The 21,145-nt window shown below is 41.9% G+C and overlaps 1 protein-coding gene across 3 annotated transcripts in view; it reads right to left on the bottom strand.

The window, feature by feature from the left end:
• Nucleotides 1-21,145, bottom strand: part of LOC126426732 (sorting nexin-13-like) — a 399,890-nt gene that overhangs the window by 21,387 nt on the left and 357,358 nt on the right. For all 3 annotated transcript variants that reach the window (XM_050088694.1, XM_050088696.1, XM_050088695.1), the window contains one exon: nt 4,572-4,726. In XM_050088694.1, the coding sequence (XP_049944651.1) occupies nt 4,572-4,726 (155 nt within the window). The remainder of the gene's footprint in view (nt 1-4,571; nt 4,727-21,145) is intronic.

The following is a 21,145-nucleotide window of genomic DNA, read 5'->3' as shown; positions in this document are numbered from 1 at the left end:
TTCATTTATGGGGGCATTTGAAAGCTCTCGTCTACGCAACCCCGGTACCAAACGTAGAGACTCTTCATGCTCGTATTGTGGACGGCTGTGATACAATACGCCATTCTCCAGGGCTGCATCAGCGCATCAGGGATTCCGTGCGACGCAGGGTGGATGCATGTATCCTCGCTAACAGAGGACATTTTGAACATTTCCTGTAACGAAGTGTTTGAAGTCACGCTGGTACGTTCTGTTGCTGTGTGTTTCCATTCCACGATTAATGTCATTTTAAGAGAAGTAATAAAATGAGCTCTAACATGGAAAGTAAGCGTTTCCGGACACATGTCCACGTAACATATTTCCTTTCTTTGACTGTGAGGAATGTTTCCTGAAAGTTTGGCAGTACCTTTTCGTAACACCCTGTATACCTGCATATTGCTATCCCATGTGTTTTGTCACCTCAATGTATTTCCACTGGCCCGGTATCACGAGTTTGCGGTTTTGTGCTGGGAACCTTGAAGAAAATAGCAACTCTGCATAAAGTTTTGTTTGTAAGTGTCGGAATCATGCTACAGAAACACAGCAAGTGACAAGCGGAGACTTTCAAGATAATGCTTTGCACCAGACACAGACGAATGAAGTGCTTAGGCATTTCAAAAATTGGAGAACACCAGTTGATGGTGGCAATCTTTCTAGTCAGCAGTCAACTGGCATCACACCAGTAAATGTCCAGAAACTGAGAGGTGTGATTCTGCATGGTTAAGGATAGACCATATGACATATCTACAACATCTTAGGAACAAGTTTTGGTACATCTCAACGTATTCCATCACAAGAACTGAATTACTGAGGGGATTGAAAATAAAAAGAGTCTGTCCCTCCTGGTGAGATGAATAACGAGTTCTACATCAATGTTCTGGAGCATTTCAGGGAGGCCACAAGAGGAAAATGTCCACAGAAGTTGCATTCATCCGTGAAATCCGTAGAGCTGCAGATGACAGCACTCAGACAGATGCCGTGTTCGTTGACTTCAGAAAGGTATTTCACATCATACTGCACTGCCATTTATTGTGTGTGTGTGTGTGTGTGTGTGTGTGTGTGTGTGTGTGTGTGTGTGTGTGGGTGGGTGGGGGGGGGGGGGGATGGAAGGGTTTACTGAGTATCAGACCTGATTTGTGACTGGACTCAACTTTGAAGATACAACTCAACACCTAGCTCTTAATGGAACTAACTGAACAGATGTAAAGGTAATTTCCAGAGTGCCATATTTACTCAAATCTTCCGGTTTTCCGGTTTTTGTAATCCAAAAAACCACCTGCGGCTTAGAATCGAGTGCAAAGTAAGTGGTAGTTCTGAAAAATGTTGGTAGGTGTCGCCACAACTAACTTCTGCCATCGAATATATGTAGCGCTACACAGGCATGCTTTGCAGGCACAAAGATAAATACTGGCACCAAAACCTCTGCGTCATTAAAAAAAAAAAGGTGGAAGACGAGCTTTTTACTCCGCCCCGAGTTTCGACCACTGCATTTTCATACATTATCCAATGAAGTAATTACAAATTCCGTATTGTTCATCTTCGAATGTAGCAGCATTTCAATGTACCATGAAAATCCGACTGGCAAGACTGTTTGGGATGTTTGTCAATATGGCCAACTCTACGTTCTGAATTTTTTCCTACCTGTGACAAGAGATGGTTGCTAATAAGAACTTTTATGAATTGTGAATCACATGCAGTATTCCCTTCGCCATAAGAATAACACGAATATAAACATTTTGCCTTGTATTCTTTCGTGTTTGCTGCTATCTTATTTAAATCCTGTCTGCCTAATAAACTACAAAACTAGAGTGAGACAACAACAAATGCGGAAGAATATACATATAATGTCATGTTTATATTTGTATTATTGTTATGCCTAATAGTGATACAGTCAGAAATGAAGCACGGCAATTGACAAGATTTTTAAATCTAAGATTAGTATAATTTTTGTGCAGAATGTAACATACTAAAGAGGCGTCTGCAAAGATTTTCAACCGGAGAAAATTTTTCGCTAAACTCTCATTCAGAACATCTTCTATCATACGCAGTCAATTATTTGGTTCTTGTTGATCATTATCAAAGAAAGCAGCAATGTAAGTAACCACAAATAACAGTCTCTTGCTATTGTTTCGCTATGAGACAATTCATCATTTTTTTTTATTGTAAGCGGCGACAGTGCGCACAAAAGCAAGGCATGCTGCAAGCAGCGACAGGCCGTAAACACTCATTATCAGAATGCGGCAAACAATGCGTGACACAGTACAGTAATTCATTTTCAGCTTAGAGTGACGTAAACACCTATAACAAAGAAAACGGCACTTATCAGATCAAAGCAAAATACAGCAATCGATTCAAACCAGACGAAGCACATGTAAAAGGAAGGGTATCCGTATAAATACGTACGGAGTTCCTGACGCATAGCAGTGGCTACCTGGTAAAGCTTAACTGCTAACCTTACGACTCGAACCAAACTACTGTAGCTGTACAGTCATTCATTCGACCTAAATTGTGTCTCATATTACAATGGACCAACTTTGTTGATTTGGAGGTGCGGCCTAAAACTTTTCTCTCCCCTTGAATTTCGAGACTCAAATTTCAGGTGTGGCTTAGATTGGGGAAAATTTTTTTTCCTTGATTTTGAGTCCCATTTTTCAGGTGTGGCTTAGATTCGAGTAAATACGGTACCCAGAGGAAGTGTGACAGGTATATGAATGTATATAAATGATCTAGTACAAAGTGTCAGAAACTCTTAAGACTGTTTGCAGACAATACAGTTGTCTGAAAGAAACTGACACCATCAGAAGACAGTATCAATTTGCAGAATGACCTGCAGATGCTTGATGAATGGTGCTGGCTCTTGTAGTTGACCCTAAATCTAAATAAATGTTAACATATTGCACATACATAGGAAAAGAAATCCACTACTGTACAGCTACACTACTGATGATAAAGTGCTAGAAACAGTGTCTATCAAAAAATAGACAGGAGCACCTACCCAGGGCGGCCGTTAGGTAAAGCAGAAACCAAGCATATTCACAGTCAGAATCTGAAGGAAATTTAATTCGTCCACAGACGATGCAGCTTATAGGGCTCTTGTTTGATCAATTCTTGAGTACTGTTCATGAATCTGGGACCCTTACCAGGTAGGACTGATAGAAGAGACAGAGAAGATCCAACAAAGAGCTGCACGTTTCGTCTAGGCGTCGTTTGGTCGGTGCGAGAGGACTGCAGGGATGCTCAGCAAAGTCAAGTGCCAAACATTACAAGAGATGTGCTGAGCATCACGTAGAGATTTTCTGTGGAAATTTTGAGAGAGAAAGTTTGAAGAAGAGTCGGACTACATATAACTTCCTCCCATATACATCTCGCAAAACCACCAAGATGAGAAAATCTGACAAATTAGAGTTAATTCTAAGCCCTACCGACAATCATTCTGCTGTGCATCATTTGCAAGTGGAACAGGGAACGAGGTATCAGCAAGTGGTACCTGAAGTAACCCCCCACCCCCCCCCCCCCCCCCCCCACACACACACACACACACACACACACACACACACACACACACACACCTGCTGTGTTGTGCCACATGCTGCTTGGTGGCTTGCTAAGTATGATGTAGAGGCAGACGTAGATATGAACGACTGGATAGTCCACCACAACAGTGCACGAACACATATGGCCAACACTGGTTGTAGTCAACCCAGACCTTACTGCCCACTTGTTGGTGTTAAATCTTTCTGAATGGCCAGCTGGCAGTAGGGGTGTTAAAAAAATTTTGGCGTACAGTACATGGTCTGTAATTATTATTATTATTATATAATTTAACAATGAAAAGTGGCTGCTGGGTCTGAGTGGGTGTCAGCATCCAGAGTGAGTGTGTGTGTGTGTGTGTGTGTGTGTGTGTGTGTGTGTGTGTGTGTGTGTTTGTTTTTATGCCTCTGACAAACACCTTGATGGCTGAAAGCTCACTTTCTGACAGTCTTTTTGATGTGCCTACCTGCAGCTCAGCATCTCCGCTATATAGTAGCAACTTTCCTTTTCAATATTGTAATATCATATGCTTTAACTTTTTGTAGCTCTACTTTATATATTTTATAAAGTAAAGTTACTGCCCATTACTGTGGAACTGGTGAGGAATTAGAAAATTTTATTAGCAACAGAGATACAAAGGTGCACGGAAGGTGAAAGAGGTTGACTTTTACTGCCGTAAGTGTAGTTGTTCCGCACACAAACACTGCACTAACAGACTTCACTCCATGTGCCTCCTTCCCCCCCCCCCCCCCCTCCCTCCCCCCCCACGGCGAAATTTATGTCGAAGGGGCAACCGTTTGGAGTGGTACTGCTGAGGATATGAAACAACGTAACAAAGAAAAACAGAAAGGATGCATTTAAAAGTGGCGGAAACAGGGGATTGGCATATTTGCTCACAAAAGGATTCCTTTGAAGATGGCAGTGCACAATGAGAGCGTGGCAAGACACAGTAATGTTAATCTGGGGGAACGTTTGAACACCATACCGTATCTGGAGAGAAAAAGATATTCCACCACTCTGACCTGCTCGAGGTTGTTGTCCGGGAAGAGCGTCCGCAGCACTCCCTCCAGCAGCACGTGCAGCAGGCGCCGGTTGAGCACCGGCCTCTGGAACAGCTCGAACACGCGCAGCAGCCCGCGCCGCGCCGTCTCGCTCCCGATTATGTGCTTCAGCTCGTCTGCAAAGTACACGACCCTGCAGTAATGCTCCGCTAGATTTCATGCATCGCCCCATTTTCTGCACTACTGTTACACCGTTATTTTGGTCGAAGGTGAAGAGGGGGGCAGAGTTAAGAAGGGGGTGGAAGGTTCACGAGGGCGGCAGCGCTGTACCGGTGGCGGGGTGGTACAAGTGGTGGGGTGCCAGTCTAACCGGAGGCAGCATTTGGAGTTGATGGGTCTGAGCAGGTAAGAGTGGGACGATGTCACACTGGATAGTGGGCAGTGGGATTACACGGCACGGGATGACGGGGAGAAGGGGATGGGCACCCCTAAGGAAGAGGCTTAGAATTTGTGGAACAACTTTGATAAATTTGGCGAACAGAGAAGACAATTTAGGAAAGGTGATTAGACACGATTGGATACACTGCCTGATTGTAAACCTTTAGTGTACAAGTCGTCGAGGATGTGGAATGTGCAAGAAAAACTAAAGTACACAATACACAGTTACCAAACAACAGATGCGCTACTTTTCCCGTACTAGGCATATACCATCTGGTTGACAGTATCCAGACATATTTTTGTGGACATTAATATTGAGGGCGTCCGCCTGTGTGTCAAACAATTAAATGCAGTCTGGAAGGAAAACTGAGAGTAGAAACACAGGCAAACTTTTTAAAGTTATGGGTGTATCTGTACTTCCCTATGGGAGAAAAACCAGAGGCCACTGAGGCCAAGAGCCATGCACAGTCAGCAGACATCAAATTCCTTCGCATAAGCAAAGCAACAGGTGATCGAAAAGTCAGTGTAAATTTGAAAACTTAATAAACCACGGAATAATGTGGATAGAGAGGTAAAAATTGACACATATGCTTGGAATGACATGGGGTTTTATTAGAACAAAAACTATTGCTAGATGCATGAAAGATCTCTTGCGCGCGTCGTTTGGTGATGATCGTGTGCTCAGCTGCCACTTTCGTCATGCTTGGCCTCCCAGGTACCGAGACCTCAGTCCGTGCGATTATTGGCTTTGGGGTTACCTGAAGTCGCAAGTGTATCGTGATCGACCGACATCTCTAGGGATGCTGAAAGACAACATCTGACACCAGTGCCTCACCGTAACTCCGGACATGCTTTACAGTGCTCTTCACAACATTATTCCTCAACTACAGCTATTGTTGAGGAATTATGGTGGACACATTGAGCATTTCCTGTAAAGAACATCATCTTTGCTTTGTCCTACTTTGTTATGCTAATTATTGCTATTCTGATCAGATGAAGCGCCATCTGTCGGACATTTTTTGAACTTTTGTATTTTTTTGGTTCTAATAAAACCCCATGTCATTCCAAGCATGATCTATTATTATTCCATGATTTATTCAGTTTTCAAATTTATACTGACTTTTTGGTCACCCGGAATGTACATTATTGGACAAGATAAACAATAAATTAACAGGAGACCATAACATGTTTTGGATCCTTGATAAAATAAAAGGTAGCGGTAGAAACTGTAGCGGCATTTAAATATTAGGTCAGTGCATAAAATTGTAGCACTTTTCTGTGTGTTTAATAAAAACAACAGACACACATAAGAGAGTTTAGTCATCAATAATACTGGGTGTACATAAAGTCAGGGAACACTTTCAATTTTTATTGCACAAGAACTAAACCTCATAGAGATATCATACATATTGCATTTTGAAGAGAAACTCCGAAAGTTTTCTATACAAACTTTCGATACGCAAATCACAAGTGACCCAGCAGGTGTCAATACGGTGATCGAATTCTTGCCATAGCCGTCCCAGCACAGCATCACTGACTGTGGCAGTCACTTCTTGTATTCTCTCCCGGAGTTCTGCTACGTGACGTGGTAGAGGAGATCTTTAATGCATCCCCAAAGAAAAAAGTCACACAGAATGAGAACAGGTAATCGGGGGGCCATATCGTAAAACAGCTGTTCCTTCTGTAGCACGACTGATCCATCACACTTGCGACCAGCGCAGACTATCGGCAAATTGCCAAACTATGCTCTGGTGTAATACATGGGGAGGGGGGGGGGGGGGGGGGGGGCGGGAGGACTTGAAGAGTTTCTCTTCAAAATGACATATGTATGATATCTGTACAATGTTTTGTTCTTGTGCAATAAATAATTTGAAGTGTTATCAGACTTTATGTACACCTTGTATATTCTCCTTCACTATGTTGAGCCAGGTTTGGAGTCCATTTTTATCTGGAAATGGAGTTCTTTGAAGGCTGTTCAATAGAGAGCATAGAAGGTGAAAATATGATGGTGCAACACTGCCTGAATAAGGCAGTTGTGGAATGACATTCCAACCCAACTCCTTTATAGTGCTTTTTTTGTCAGTCTAGCAGAATGTGGAAGTAGCATTACTTCATGCAGACTTCCTGGTCAGAGTTATCAGATTGTGTCTGCAAGAGATCTCAGTTGTTGACAATAAGAGTCAGTAGTAATGGTTACATATAAGGGAAGCAGTTTGTAGTACAGTACACCGTCACTGTTTCACCAGGTGCGTAACATCATTTGTGGATGTGTGCTGGTGTTTGTACAGAGAACTGCTGCTTTGTTTACAATCAACAATTCCTTTATTTTCATTATGATTATATAAGGACACCACTTCTCATCACCAATAATGACACAGGATAGAAATGGTCGGTGTTGTTCACGAGCCAATTTACGATGAGCGAGCAGATGCACACATATGGCCACGTGCTGACTTTTGTGATTTTGGTTTTGAGCATGTGGTACACTTTCAACCGATTCTTGGGCCTTCCCCATTGGATGCAAATGTCACACAATGAGGGAATGATCACAGTTGAGTCATGCCATGTCAAATCAACACACTTTAAATAAAAATTTTACCTCACCCTCTTAGATTTTGCTGAAAGTTGGTATACTTATAGTGGGTACTGAAACTAAGAAAAATACCAAATTTCAATTTCAATTTACCTCAAACCATTCCTGAAATATGGCTATGTAAACTTTTCAAAAACCAGTCAAAAATGTGTGAACGGACTTTTTTTTAAATTGTCCTAGGATCTGCCCTAATTGAGCTAGAGAACTGGGAAAGGTGTCATTTTGCAGCATTTTTCATGCTCTTTCCAGGGATATACAACAAAACATAGCTTCTAATTAATAAACTTTTTCAAAATACTAATTAATATTTTGATTTAATTTTAATTTTTTTACAAAAAGTACATAATTGAAAATTTTCAAAATATTTCCATAACTACTTCATACTATTGTAAATCACATGGCAAAATATAAATCTGGGATGATGATGGGTTCATTGTTAAAAAAAATTATTCCGGACTCGTCTTTCACTAACGGCCCTAGTTTAACCAAATTGACCTTTAACAAACAGGAATTTCTTTAAAATATACTGAAAGCAAAATCTAAGAGGGTGGGGTAAAATAGGTGTGTTGATTTGACATGGAATGACTCAGTTCCTCATATTTGCAAGTTCCTGAGTACACTGAAGTGAGTTATTGTTGATTAATGAGCTTAAATGATCTTCATCAAAACTCTAAGGTCTTCCTGAATGTGGAGAGTTACTAATGTCCAAATGATCCTCCTTGAAATGAGAAAATTATTTTTTTGCCATGCTCTGTCCAAAGGCATTATCCCAATCCACAGTGCAAATGTTTCCAGCTGCCTCCACTGCTATCACCCCTCTATTGAGCTCAAACAGAAGAATATGTTGGAAACATTCCGATTTCTCCACATGGCACTCCATTTTCTAGCATCCACAGCTCCACTCACTATCTTCAAAGGACAAAATGACAACATGTACACTCAAACAGCACAAATAAAAAATGACAATCAATAAATAAAGCCATAGCATTCAGAATACTAACCTGCAAAACAAAAATGCTACAAACTTATGCACCAACCTCATATTACATTGCATTTTTCCATAGGCTCAATCAGTCTCCACGAAACTGACAACAGAACATCAGTAAATGTATATTGTCAGTGAGTTGCATCCAAAATATGAGGGGTGTGGGTTAATTTATAATAGTCACATCGGAAATATAAAGTAAGGTTATTAACATTCAGTTTGTTTGCATGGACACGTCTGCAGTCCTGTTAGATGTTACAATGCCCAGCACCATGCTGTAACATGCCAGCAAAACAGCAAAAAGAAAATGGTGTAGCACGACAATAAAGCATAGGGGATGCTCTCAGATTCACTCGAAGTTTTGGGAAGTGATGTCATAATCGCGTGTATTCATCCGGTACACTTGTCGACTGCTACTGAGTTTTGCGGTCACATCGAGTATTACAGAAAACATGACATTTTGACACTAGGTCAGTAGTCGTATTCTGTACCGTCCATACTGTTCAGCTCTGTAGGTTAGCCTCAGTAGTGATGTAGTTATTGGTTCAGTAGCTGAAGTCTTTATTCCTTACGCTACTGAGGCCTGTTACCGATCAGCCTGCCGGAAAAGTTTTCGTCTACTGCGCCAAGAGATGGTGAGGTGTCAGTAAGGCCATTCGTTCAGTTCGATTGCAGAGACAATTTGTTATTTTAGAAATACTGAGTGATTTTTAGTTTTGGATGTAGTGATCATGTTTTATTGAAGAACCAGCGGGAAAGTGAGTTCATCAATGTTGTTACATGTGCATTTCAGCCGAGAATCACGAAAGTGGACACGGTGTGCACAGTACTGTTAATACTGTTAAGAAGGCAGGAGGAACGAAGACGGGTGAGCCGCTCGAGGAAATGTAGTGCCTTGTGACTGTATCAGCGAGTGACACACATCAGCTATGCAATTTTAATCAGCCTATAATATCATGCCACAAATATCGTCTACTGACCCCTCCGTTATCACCGGGAAAAGCGCCCAGAGGATATTCTTGAATTACATGGCAAACAGACTGCTTTACAATGCCACAGTCACAGTTTGTGAAGTTATTTTCTTCAACCTGATGGAAGAGTTGAAACACCTTCCAGTGTTGGCTCTTATTTGGTTAAGAGCCCAACAGTCCCTGAACGGAAATTTGAAGCCAGGTAACTGAGTCGATATGCGTGATACCTTCAGCTGTTCTGTCACAGAATTACTCTGCCATGTGTGTCTCCACTGGTTACCAGTATTAAAGCCATTTATGACTAATATTCTTGCAGTTTCCAGATGTGGGTGATGAGAGCAAAGCTTACATTTTCTGGTACTTGGAATGTCTGCACGAACAGGGAGATTAGGATTTTTCTGTAGTTTTTTGTATTCAACAGTTCACTTCAGTGTAATTGAGAACTGGCAAATGTGATGAACTGTGATCATTCCACCATAATGTGATGCAGTGGGGAAGGTTCAAAAATCAACTGTGCACGGGTAGTGCACACACTATGCCAAAATCACAAGAATCGGAAGATGACCATTGCTCATCATTAATCAGCTTGTGAACAACACTGACCATTCTTATCCTCTATCATTACTGTTGACAAGAAATGGTGTCTTTAAACTAACATAATGAAAAAGATAGAAAACACCCCATACGAAGACATGCACACATCCACGAAAGATAATGTTATTCATCTAGTGGAATATCTACAGTGTTGTGTACTACGAATTGCTTCCCCGAGGTGTAACCGTCACTGCTGATATTTACTGCCAACAACTGAGATGTCTCGCAGACGCAATCCGAGAATGACGACCAAAAGGGCTGCGTGAAGTGATGTTAATCCACAATAATGCCTGCCTGCTTTGTGCTAGACCGACAAAAAGTGCTACCCAGGAGTTGGGTTGGGAAGTCATTCCACACCTAATCTTGTGCTCTCAGACTTTCACCTTCACCACTCACTATTGAACAAACTTGAAGGAACTTCCTTTCCAAATGAAAATGCACACTGAACGTGGTCGATGGGCTCTTTGCCTCATAACAATGATTTCTACAGTTGCAGTACTGAAAAGTTACCCCAGCATTGACAGTCTGTTGTAAATAGTGAAGGAGAATATATTATTGGTGACTGAAGTCTCTGTTATGTGTATTTGTTGAGTTTATTAAATTTATGGGAAAATGCTACAGATTTATGCATTTGATGTGGGCCTGACGGTACCAGTTATAAGATGCACGGTACGATTAAGTTGTGTACCTACAAGTTTTCTGTGAGCACAATTCATCCGTTGATGAGCAATACTCCGCACCAGGCGGTACCAATCCCAGAGCTGAAGTACTGAGTATTGATGCAGTTGATCCCTGTCACATGCCACAGTTATTTTGAGTTCTGATTTTTGCAGCTGTTCTTAATAAAGGTTGTTTATAGCTGAGTGTCCTATCAAGCATGACTCCTAGATATTTTGGGTCTCTGTTATGTCTGAGTAAACTTCCTTCAAGATGAACAGCCATCTTGTCGTTTAGGTGAAATGTCGAGACTTCTGTCTTAGAGGATCACGGTTGCAATCTCCGTCTGCAGAAATATTCACCAGTTCACCCACGGTCGACACATCACTGAGGAATTCGGACTCGGTAAGCTCGAGATCTCTAATGCCCCGTTGTGAGTGCCCTGTCGTCTACATACCCAAATTTTCTGACGTTTGCGTATGCTGGCCACTGGGGCACTCACAACGAGGCATAGATATCTTGAAGTCAGATTAGACTAATTACAGCAAGCACAGAGGCATTTAAGCCATCATCTTCCCATCATTCCTGCCCTTTGTACATGACTGTAACAGGGAATAAAGTCCTAATAATTGGTATAATTGGACATACAGTCTGTCATCCATGTCACAGAGGTTTGCAGAATATGTATGTAGATGTAGGTAGCTGAACAGACCTACAAGAGATGGAAGCAAATCATTTTAGTTTCACACAGAGATGACATACGTCACAGGATAGCGATACGCACATATACAGATGGCGTATCACATACACAAGGTATAAAAGGGCAGTGCTACAGTGGTGCTGTCATTTGTACTCAGGTGATCCACGTGAAAAGGTTTCCGGTAAGATTACGGCCGCACGATGGGAATTGACAGACTCTGAATACTGAATAGTAGTTGGAGCTAGATGCGTGGGATATTCCATTTCAGAAATAGTTAGGAAATTCAATATTCCGAGATCCAGAATGTCACGAGTGTGCTGAGAATGCCAAATTTCGAGCATTACCTCTCACAAAGGACAACACAGTGGTCAACAGCCTTCATTTAGTGACTGAGACCAGTGGCATTTGCCTGCCATTTTCAGTGCTAACAGACAAGCAACACAATGCGAAATAATCAGAGATATCAACGTGGGACACATGACGAATGTGTGGTGAAATTTGGTGTTAATGGGCTATAGCAGCAGACGGCCAATGTGAATACCTTTGCTAGCTTCACATCACGACATCATCCGCAGTGCCTCTTCTGCACTCGTGACCACATTCGTTGGGTCCTAGATGACTGGAAAAGCATAGCCTAGTCAGATGAGTCCCAATTTCAGTCGGTAAGAGTTAATGGTGAGGTTCAAGTGTGGCACAGACCCCACAAAGCCACAGACCCAAGTTGTCAACACGGCAATGTGCAATCTGGTGCTGGCTCCATAACTGTGTGGGCTGTGTTTACATGGAATCCACTAGGTCCTCTAATCCAAGTGAACCGATTATTGACTGGAAGTGATTGGCGACGATCTGGAGCCACTCGTGAACTTCATGTTGCCAAACACAGATGGAATTTTTATGGGTTACGACATGCAATGTCACCAGGCTATAATTGCAATTAGTTTGAAGAAATATATATATATATGATTCTCAGGCGAGACGTCGGCCACCCAGATCGCTCAACATGCATCCCGTCGACATTTATCGGACGTAATTGTGAGGTCAGTTCATGTATAAAATCCTGCACTGGCAACGCTTTCACAATTATGGACAGCTGTAGGGGTAGCACGGTTCAATATTTCAAGTCGAGTTGAGTTGCTGCACTAAGCTGGACAAAAGGAGTTCCAACGTGGTAGTAGGAGGTATCTCACAACTTTTGTCACGTCAGTATAGTCTTGAAGTCTCAATCAATGCAATTCCAAACAAACAAAAATGACCTTTTAAAACTGGAAGTGGACAGTAATGACCATTCACTAAATGAAACGCTGTGCAAAATTCCCTGGCACCCCACCAAATAGTAAGTTAAAACTGGCATGAAATAATAGAGAATCTCAGTGCACGCCAGCATGTTTTGCATTTAGAAATATCTCTCCTTGTATTGGCCTAAAGAAGAGGAACATTGGCTAAAAATAAATAAAAGTGTTCATTCAGAAGAGTAATGTCTACAGCAGATTACTGTATGTATTCCAGATGCCTTTTAGGGCCACTGAAATTCTTAATCTGAGTTCCTAGTGAACTTACTCCAAAATAATTATTGTTGTTCATAATAAATATCAATTTCAGCTGTACTTCACAGATCAGAGCCACAATACGAGACACAAAAATAGTTTTCGTGCAGGCTTTGCCTTCTTGTTTAAGGCTCAGAATGGAGTTATATGCTCTGTTAAGCATATTTGACAAGTTCCCATCTACCAAACAACAAGAAATCTGTGATCGTTACCATCTGAAAAGAAAACTGGAAACATACCTAACTAGACAGCAACATACGTCAAGTTGCAGACAGGCACAATTAAAAGACACTCACATATAGCTTTCAGCCACAGCCTTCGTCAGTAAAACACAAACAAACAAACACACACTCACACACACACACACACACACACACACACACACACACACACACACACAAACGAAAGCACACCTCATGTACATGTCTTCTTTACCTAAGTAGCAAACTGTCTTTTCCTACATTGTTGATATTCAAAAATGGTTCAAATGGCTCTAAGCACTATGGGACTTAACATCTGAGGTCATCCGTCCCCTACTTGAAACTATCTAACCTAAGGACATTACACACATCCATGCCCGTGGCAGGATTCAAACCTGTGACCGCAGCAGCCGCATGGTTCCGGACTGAAGCACCTGGAACCGCTCGACCACAGTGGCCGGCTGTTGATATTCCTACCTGAAGTTTCCATTGTTTGATAGAGAGCAATATATCTAGATTCAAGAACTGGAAAAGATCTGGTAACTGACAAGCAAATACGGAGGGTTAGCAAGAATATGGGAACACCAAAAACAGAACCCATTATCATGCCCCATACAGTATAAGGAAACAGTTGGGATTTATAACAGCTTCCATTCGTGTCTGTCCTGTATGATTTTCAAGGGAATTTTTCCAAAGCTGTTTCACAGAGGAAGACCGCACTGCAGTTCCTTCTCTAAATCCTCGCACGGACGAAAAAATGGCTGACATCGAAATAAGTGTCCAAGGAATAGAAAAGCAACTGAAATCACTCAACAGAGGAAAGTCCACTGTACCTGACGGGATACCAATTCGATACTACACAGAGTACGCGAAAGAACTTGCCTCCCTTCTAACAGCCGTGTACCGCAAGTCTCTAGAGGAACGGAAGGTTCCAAATGATTGGAAAAGAGCACAAGTAGCCCAATTTTCAAGAAGGGTCGTTGAGCAGATGCACAAAACTATAGGCCTATATCTCTGACATAGATCTGTTGCACAATTTTAGAGCATGTTTTTTGCTCGCGTATCATGTCATTTCTGGAAACCCAGAATCTACTCTGTAGGAATCAACATGGATTCCGGAAACACCGATCGTGTGAGACCCAACTCACTTTATATGTTCATGAGACCCAGAAAATATTAGATACAGGCTCCCAGGTAGATGCCATTTCCTCGCCTTCCGGAAGGCGCTCGATACAGTTCCACACTGTCTCCTGATAAATAAGCTAAAAGCCTACGGAATATCAGACCAGCTGTGTGGCTGGATTGAAGAGTTTTTAGCAAGCAGAACACAGCAAGTTGTTCTCAATGGAGATATGTCTACAGACATTAAAGTAACCTCTGGCGTACCACGGGGGAGTGTTACGGGACCTTTGCTTTTCACAATTATACATAAATGACCTAGTAGATATTGTCGGAAGTTCCATGCGGCTTTTCGCGGATGATGCTGTAGTATACAGAGAAGTTGCATCAATAGAAAATTGCAGCGACATGCAGAAAGATCTGCAGCGGATAGGCCCTTGGTGCAGTGAGTGGCAATTGACCCTTAACATAGACAAATGTAATGTATTGCGAATACATAGAAAGAAGGTGCCTTTATTGTATGATTATATGTTAGTGGAATAAACACTGGTTGCAGTTACTTCTGTAAAATATCTGGGAGTACGCATGCGGAACGATTTGAAGTGGAATGATCATATAAAATTAATTGTTGGTAAGGCGAGTACCAGGTTGAGATTCATTGGGAGAGTCCTTAGAAAATGTAGTCCATCAACAAAGGAGGTGGCTTACACTCGTTCGACCTATACTTGAGTACTGCTCATCAGTGTGGGTTGACGGAGGAGATAGAGAAGATCCAAAGAAGAGCGGCGCGTTTCGTCACAGGGTTATCTGGTAAGCGTGATAGTGTTACGGAGATGTCTAGCAAACTCGAGTGGCAGACTCTGCAAGAGAGGCGCTCTGCATCGTGGTGTAGCTTGCTGTCCAGGTTTCAAGAGGGCGCGTTTCTGGATGAGGTATCGAATATATTGCTTCCCCCTACTTATACCTCCCGAGGAGATCACGAATGTAAAATTAGAGAGATTCGAGCACGCACAGAGGCTTTCTGGCAGTCGTTCTTCCCACAAACCATATGCGACTGGAACAGGAAAGGGAGGTAATGACAGTAAAGTGCCCTCCGCCACACACCGTTGGGTGGCTTGCAGAGTATAAATGTAGATGTAGACGTAGACAGTGATCACACTCTGTCCAAAGTAGATTACAAGGGCTCAATAATGCTGACATCTGGTGACTGTGGTGGCCAGTGGAGATGTCAAAATACATCCTTGTGTTCACAAAACCAGTCCTGGATGAGGCAAAACGTGTGATCAGGGGCCTCGACACCTCTGAACACAGTACCACCACTGGGGAACAAACACTACCACAGGCAGGACCTGATCAGCCAAAATGCTTGCATCATCCTCGGCAGTACTCCAGCCTTCTCACAGATTACAGCAGAACGGCTTGCCAACTCGTCACCGAAACAGCACCGTGTTTCATTCTTGGCTGCAAGCTGTCTGCATCGTAGGAATGGGACAGTGTACGCCGTATGGGAACTCTGCCAGATCTTGGTGGAAAGTGTGAAACACTCATCTTCCAGCGCTCCATAATCCAGGTTTTATGGTTCTGGTCCAGTGTTTTTCTGTTACGGTCATTTTTATCACTGCTAAATGGTTTCAGAATTCCACCTCGCCCTGCAGTTCCCAGCTTACGGACACCCCTTGTGTCATTTTGGTCTGACAATGTTTGTGAATGTGACATTCAGTACTGTTATGAATTTTTTCAGTCGTCGTCCTCTTTATTTTTTGTCACAACCCTCCTCAATGACCACCTGTCACAATCACTTTCGCATTATCTCTTTTCTACTCTCAAAACGGGATCCTTTCAATGAAGTCTTCAATTTTGGAAACACCCAGAAGTCACAAGGAGCCATGCCTGGAGAGTAGGCAAGTTGGCGAACGGCTGTAATTCTATGTTTGGCCAAGAAATTTTGCATCAAGTGGGATGAATGTGTCAGGGCATTGTTGTGATGCAGTTGTCAGTTCTCGCCATCCACACGTCTGGTCTTTGGTGCCGAAATGCGTCACAGAGTCGCCAGAGAATATCTTTATAGTACTCCTTTGTCACTGTTTGTCCTTCCGGGGCATATTTGTGATGCACAATTCTACGGACATCAAAGAAGACAGTCAGCATCACCTCAATTTTGCTTCTCACGTGCCGTACTTTCTTCGGCCTCGGAGACTCGGGATGCTTCAATTGCTACGGCTGTCTTTTTGTGTCTGGGTCATACTCATACACCTGTGACTCACCTCCAGTTTTCACAGTGTTCAGAAACACAGGATCAGTGTCGGTGGTGTCCAGAAGGTCCCGTGCAACGTCAAAACGGAGGTCTTTCTGCTCCAGCGAAAACAACCTGGGCACGAATTCCGCAACCACTCGGTGCAAGTTCAAATCATCATGCAAAACTGCATCTGCAGAGTTTTTACTCATTCCAACTTCTCGGGCAATCTCCCACACTGTCAAACAACGATCTGTCATCACCGAATTTTGCACCCTCTCAACAACAGCTGCACTACGAGTAGTTCGGGGCCTGCCAGAACGCTGGTCACTCTCCGCTGATGTGCGGCCATTTTTGAATCGGTTGAACCACTGCTTAATTTGTGTTTCACCCATCGCATCTTCTCTAAACATCTGCTGAATCTTACGAATTGTTTCGCTTTTCACAATCGCCATGATTTTGACAAAATTTGATGCAGTATCTATGCTCAATACGTTCAGTCATCTCGAGAGAATCGGTAATCCGATGAACACATTTTGTAGCAACTCACTCAGTGACAGGCAGACAGTGACTGACACGCTGGAAGGTGGGGACAAAATTCACACGTGTTCATAAAGGTGTGTACAGAGGCACCGCACTATCATCTCTATTTTGCGCAGGAGAATCAAAGGTTGGATACTTTTTAGACAGACCTCGTACAAAAAATCTGTCCACGCTCAGATTCACTTACTTCCAACATAATGCACTGACAACTACACAGGACTCTGTCGTGACCAAAAATGATACTTGCAACATATTCAGGATACTGAATGGGTGCTGTTTGTAGTTTGGTAAGTTTAATAAACACAACAGACAAACATGACAGAGACTTTACTCATCCATAATATATTCTTCTTCTCAATTTTCAACAGTTTGCCAGTGCTGGTGTAACTTTTTTATTGATGAAAAGTGTCAGCAGTGGCGGTTACACCTCTGGGAAGCATTTTCTAGTACACCACGCTGTTGCTGTTCTCCCAGATGTCTGACACTATCTCTTGTGGATGCACAAAGGTCTTTGTATGGGCAGTTTCTGCTTTGTTTGGGCTCAACCATTCCTTTCTTTTCCTTACATTAGCATAAAGAAATCATTTCTTGTCACCAGTAATGATACAGAAACAGGAATGGTCAGTGTTGTTCACAAGCTAATTGATGACCAGAAAGCACACATGCAAGTATGGCCACCCACAGACTTTGTCATTTTGGCTTAGAGTGTGCCGTACCCATGCACCCAATTTTTGAACCTTCCCCACTGCATACAAATGTCCCACAATGGAGGAATGATCACAGGTCATTACATTTGCAGTACACTGATGACGATCACTGTAGGTTAAGGGGAGCTGGAAAGCCCTAACCTGACAATGTTAAATTTAGTGACTTGCCTTTCCTGTATTTCAGTGACTACTGTGGCCATTGACATGAAACTTTTACAGGACATTAAACTGTATCTTCTGAGTCTACTGAACTACAATAATTGCATATCAGCCACTGCTTTCGGAAATAAATTTTTTAATTACACGGTTAAAATTTTGTATTCTTTTCTTGTACATTGTCCTAAATAATTTTAATTATGCATAACATTATGTTCTTCTTTTAGTTCTGTAGATTCAGGATATGTATGTTATTCCCTGAAAATTTGAATACTCTGTTTGAAGTAGTTTCCGAGATTTAGGGGAAAATGCAACAGGAAATGTAAATTTTCAGGAACGGATTCTGAAGTTTCACCCTACCAATGTTGCCATCATTAAAAGCAGTAACAGTATCCCACTTTAGTGTCTTCATTCCTACAAAAACAATTTTTGGTAAAAAAGTCCGTATAAGATTATTGAACAACTCATTGGTATTTTGAGTCTGACCATGCAGACACTTCTTCAGGATTTGCCAGGTCTCTGTAAATAGGTTTTATGATATCCATGACTGCTGCTGGGCTGGAATGTTTATGGCTGTATGAACTGTTCGAGTACTGGGCATTGCGGAAATTGCACTGTGAATCAGGCCCAGGAGGGCAAAGGTGGTGTACTGGTTTTTCATCAGTTGACAGCCTGTGGAAGAAGGTAGCCCATACTGCCTGCTTCATTTTCAACAAATCCTCAGTATTATTTCTAATGGTCATCCCATAATACTGCTGTAGTTCATCAATCATTTTGTCTGCCAGACTGCCTCTTATGGTTTTACCATCAGAAAGTTTCTTGTCTCTCAAACTTTGTTTCAACTTCCTCAAACTGGTGCCCATCCTCTTCTGGACATGACAAACATATTCCAGTTTTGCGATAATCTTCTCACCGTAAGGCTGAGCGGCTACTACATTATTATATGCTTTTGAGTCTCCACCACCTAAGAACTTAGTGTAACACACTCCCCTTTCATTCACAGATCGACTAAAAATGTCAATACCTGCAGAGGCCTCTATACCACCATGTGTTCCTTCATAATTTCTGTCCAGATATGCCCTTCTTTATTCCCTGATTTACACTTATAACAATGTTTGGTTAAAATCTGGAAATCTATTACCTTTCCAGTATCCGTATTTGTCACCGGAGCAACAGAATTCTTAGAACTGTAGCTGCATTTCTGTCAAGTACCATCAAAAGTTACGGGGTATGTCAGTCATACTACCATTTAGTTCAACAGCTTCATTTGCAGCACCCTTCACTGACTCACATGCAACATATTCCACAGCAGCTCCAATAAATCCTGCATACTTGTCAAGTTTACAAGGTGGGTGTGCACATTCAACATCGCACACATTGTTATTGCTGCAGTCTGTCCTTTGCCAATAGCTCTCAATCCATAAAACCAACTAACATTTACTTCAAAATATTTATCTTTACACTTATCAGAATTCCAAAATGAATGAGTATATTTACACAATTAATAATAAGTTCCTGGATAGTCCATTTGATACTTCACTGTCTTCATGTAAACTAACTGGCCCCCCACATATTTTACAACACACCGACATTCACCTAACAGTACAGGATGTGTAAATCTATCAGTATGTAACCAAACCTACCATTTACATCACCTTCATTTTGAGTAAACTGCATATCACAACATTTTATTTTAATCTTTGAGGCACTAGTGGGTGTTTCTCTAGATACTGACAAGTTTGCCTGTATTTCATTGTCTGTAACTTCATACGCCAATGTTGAACACAATGTTTCCCTTTACTCAAAAATTTGTTACCATGAAACCCATGTTTCTTAAAAACACTTGGTTTTGGTGTCACACTTTACTTTTCGAGAGATTTACCCATCTATTCATCATCTTTCCTTCGAAACACATTAACGCTTCGACATACAATGCGTGTTTATACTATGAAACGATACAATATTGTTTTTGACAGTGCTACCAACACAAACACATAATTTAACCTTTATAACATGGCGGATAGAGCAAAAGCAGAACATGAAGAAAAGGGTGTGTTGGGATTTGTGCAGAACATTCAACAACACACGCTCATCATCACTGTTGTAGTAAAGTGAAATGAAGTGGCACTAGAAACCAATATTCTCCACTAGGTGGACTGATACAGAGCAAGGGGATGCGGAGTGTATCTCAGTACTGGTAGCACCAGTGAGCTGAGACACTACACTGAGTTAGCCAAACTGCTAAGTTGCACATCTAATGCCAGCATGCGAGACAGAAGATGACAGACCACGACACACAGAATTGCGTGCCACATTAGTAACATCAGCTCGTGTATGTGGTTGCCTACAGAGTACCGTGGCAGCAAAGTGAGGTCTGACTTGCAGTTAACGTGGACAGCTGTTTGGAGAAGCATGTGTGATATCCCACAGAGAATGTGACAGTGACTAGACAGTTGTGGGTGTGCTACTGAATCAATGATTATCTTGCATGGATGAAACACCAGGTATAAGGAACATCAATGTAGCTGGAAAAGTTGAATAATGACAAACTGGAAATATTGTACAGATTAAGTGCCCTGTTTTAAACTATTAAGAAGTGTGACCAAAGAGCAATGGAATTTATTTTTTTATTATTATTATTAAGAATATTTACTCACCAACATAAACTTTGTCCCCATCCTTCAAAGAAATCCCCCTGAATTATAATACACTTGTGGTAGTGCTTTTCCAATGTCTGAAGTAATTCTGGGAGTCACTTTTCGTTATGGTGTTCAGCTTCTTCAGCGGTTCTGTTTTTATCTCACCAGTGATGGCAAAATGACATCCTTCCATTGTTTGCTCCACAGGAATGCAAAGAAGTTGCATGGGTTCATGTTTAGTGTACAGTTGCTAAGGCAACTTAACGGTTTTGTTTTTTTCCAACAAACCGTAGGCAAGCATTGAGTTGTGACCTGAAGCATTATCATGATGCAATTTGCACAAGTGGTTTTGCCACAATTCTGGTCTTTTTCTTCGAATTGATTCGTGCACACGGCACATAATTTCTAGGTAGTATTCCTTATTGACCGCTCGTGATGCACTATCCCAAAGTAATCAAAGAAAACAGTGAGATGAATCTTCACACGTGATAGAACATCAGGAAGTTTCCATTGGCA

This window comes from Schistocerca serialis, chromosome 11 (genome assembly GCF_023864345.2).
Source record: "Schistocerca serialis cubense isolate TAMUIC-IGC-003099 chromosome 11, iqSchSeri2.2, whole genome shotgun sequence".
Classification (NCBI taxonomy): Eukaryota; Metazoa; Arthropoda; class Insecta; order Orthoptera; family Acrididae; genus Schistocerca; species Schistocerca serialis.
The sequence above is the reverse complement of the archived record's forward strand: the minus strand, read 5'-3'. Positions and strand labels throughout refer to the sequence as shown.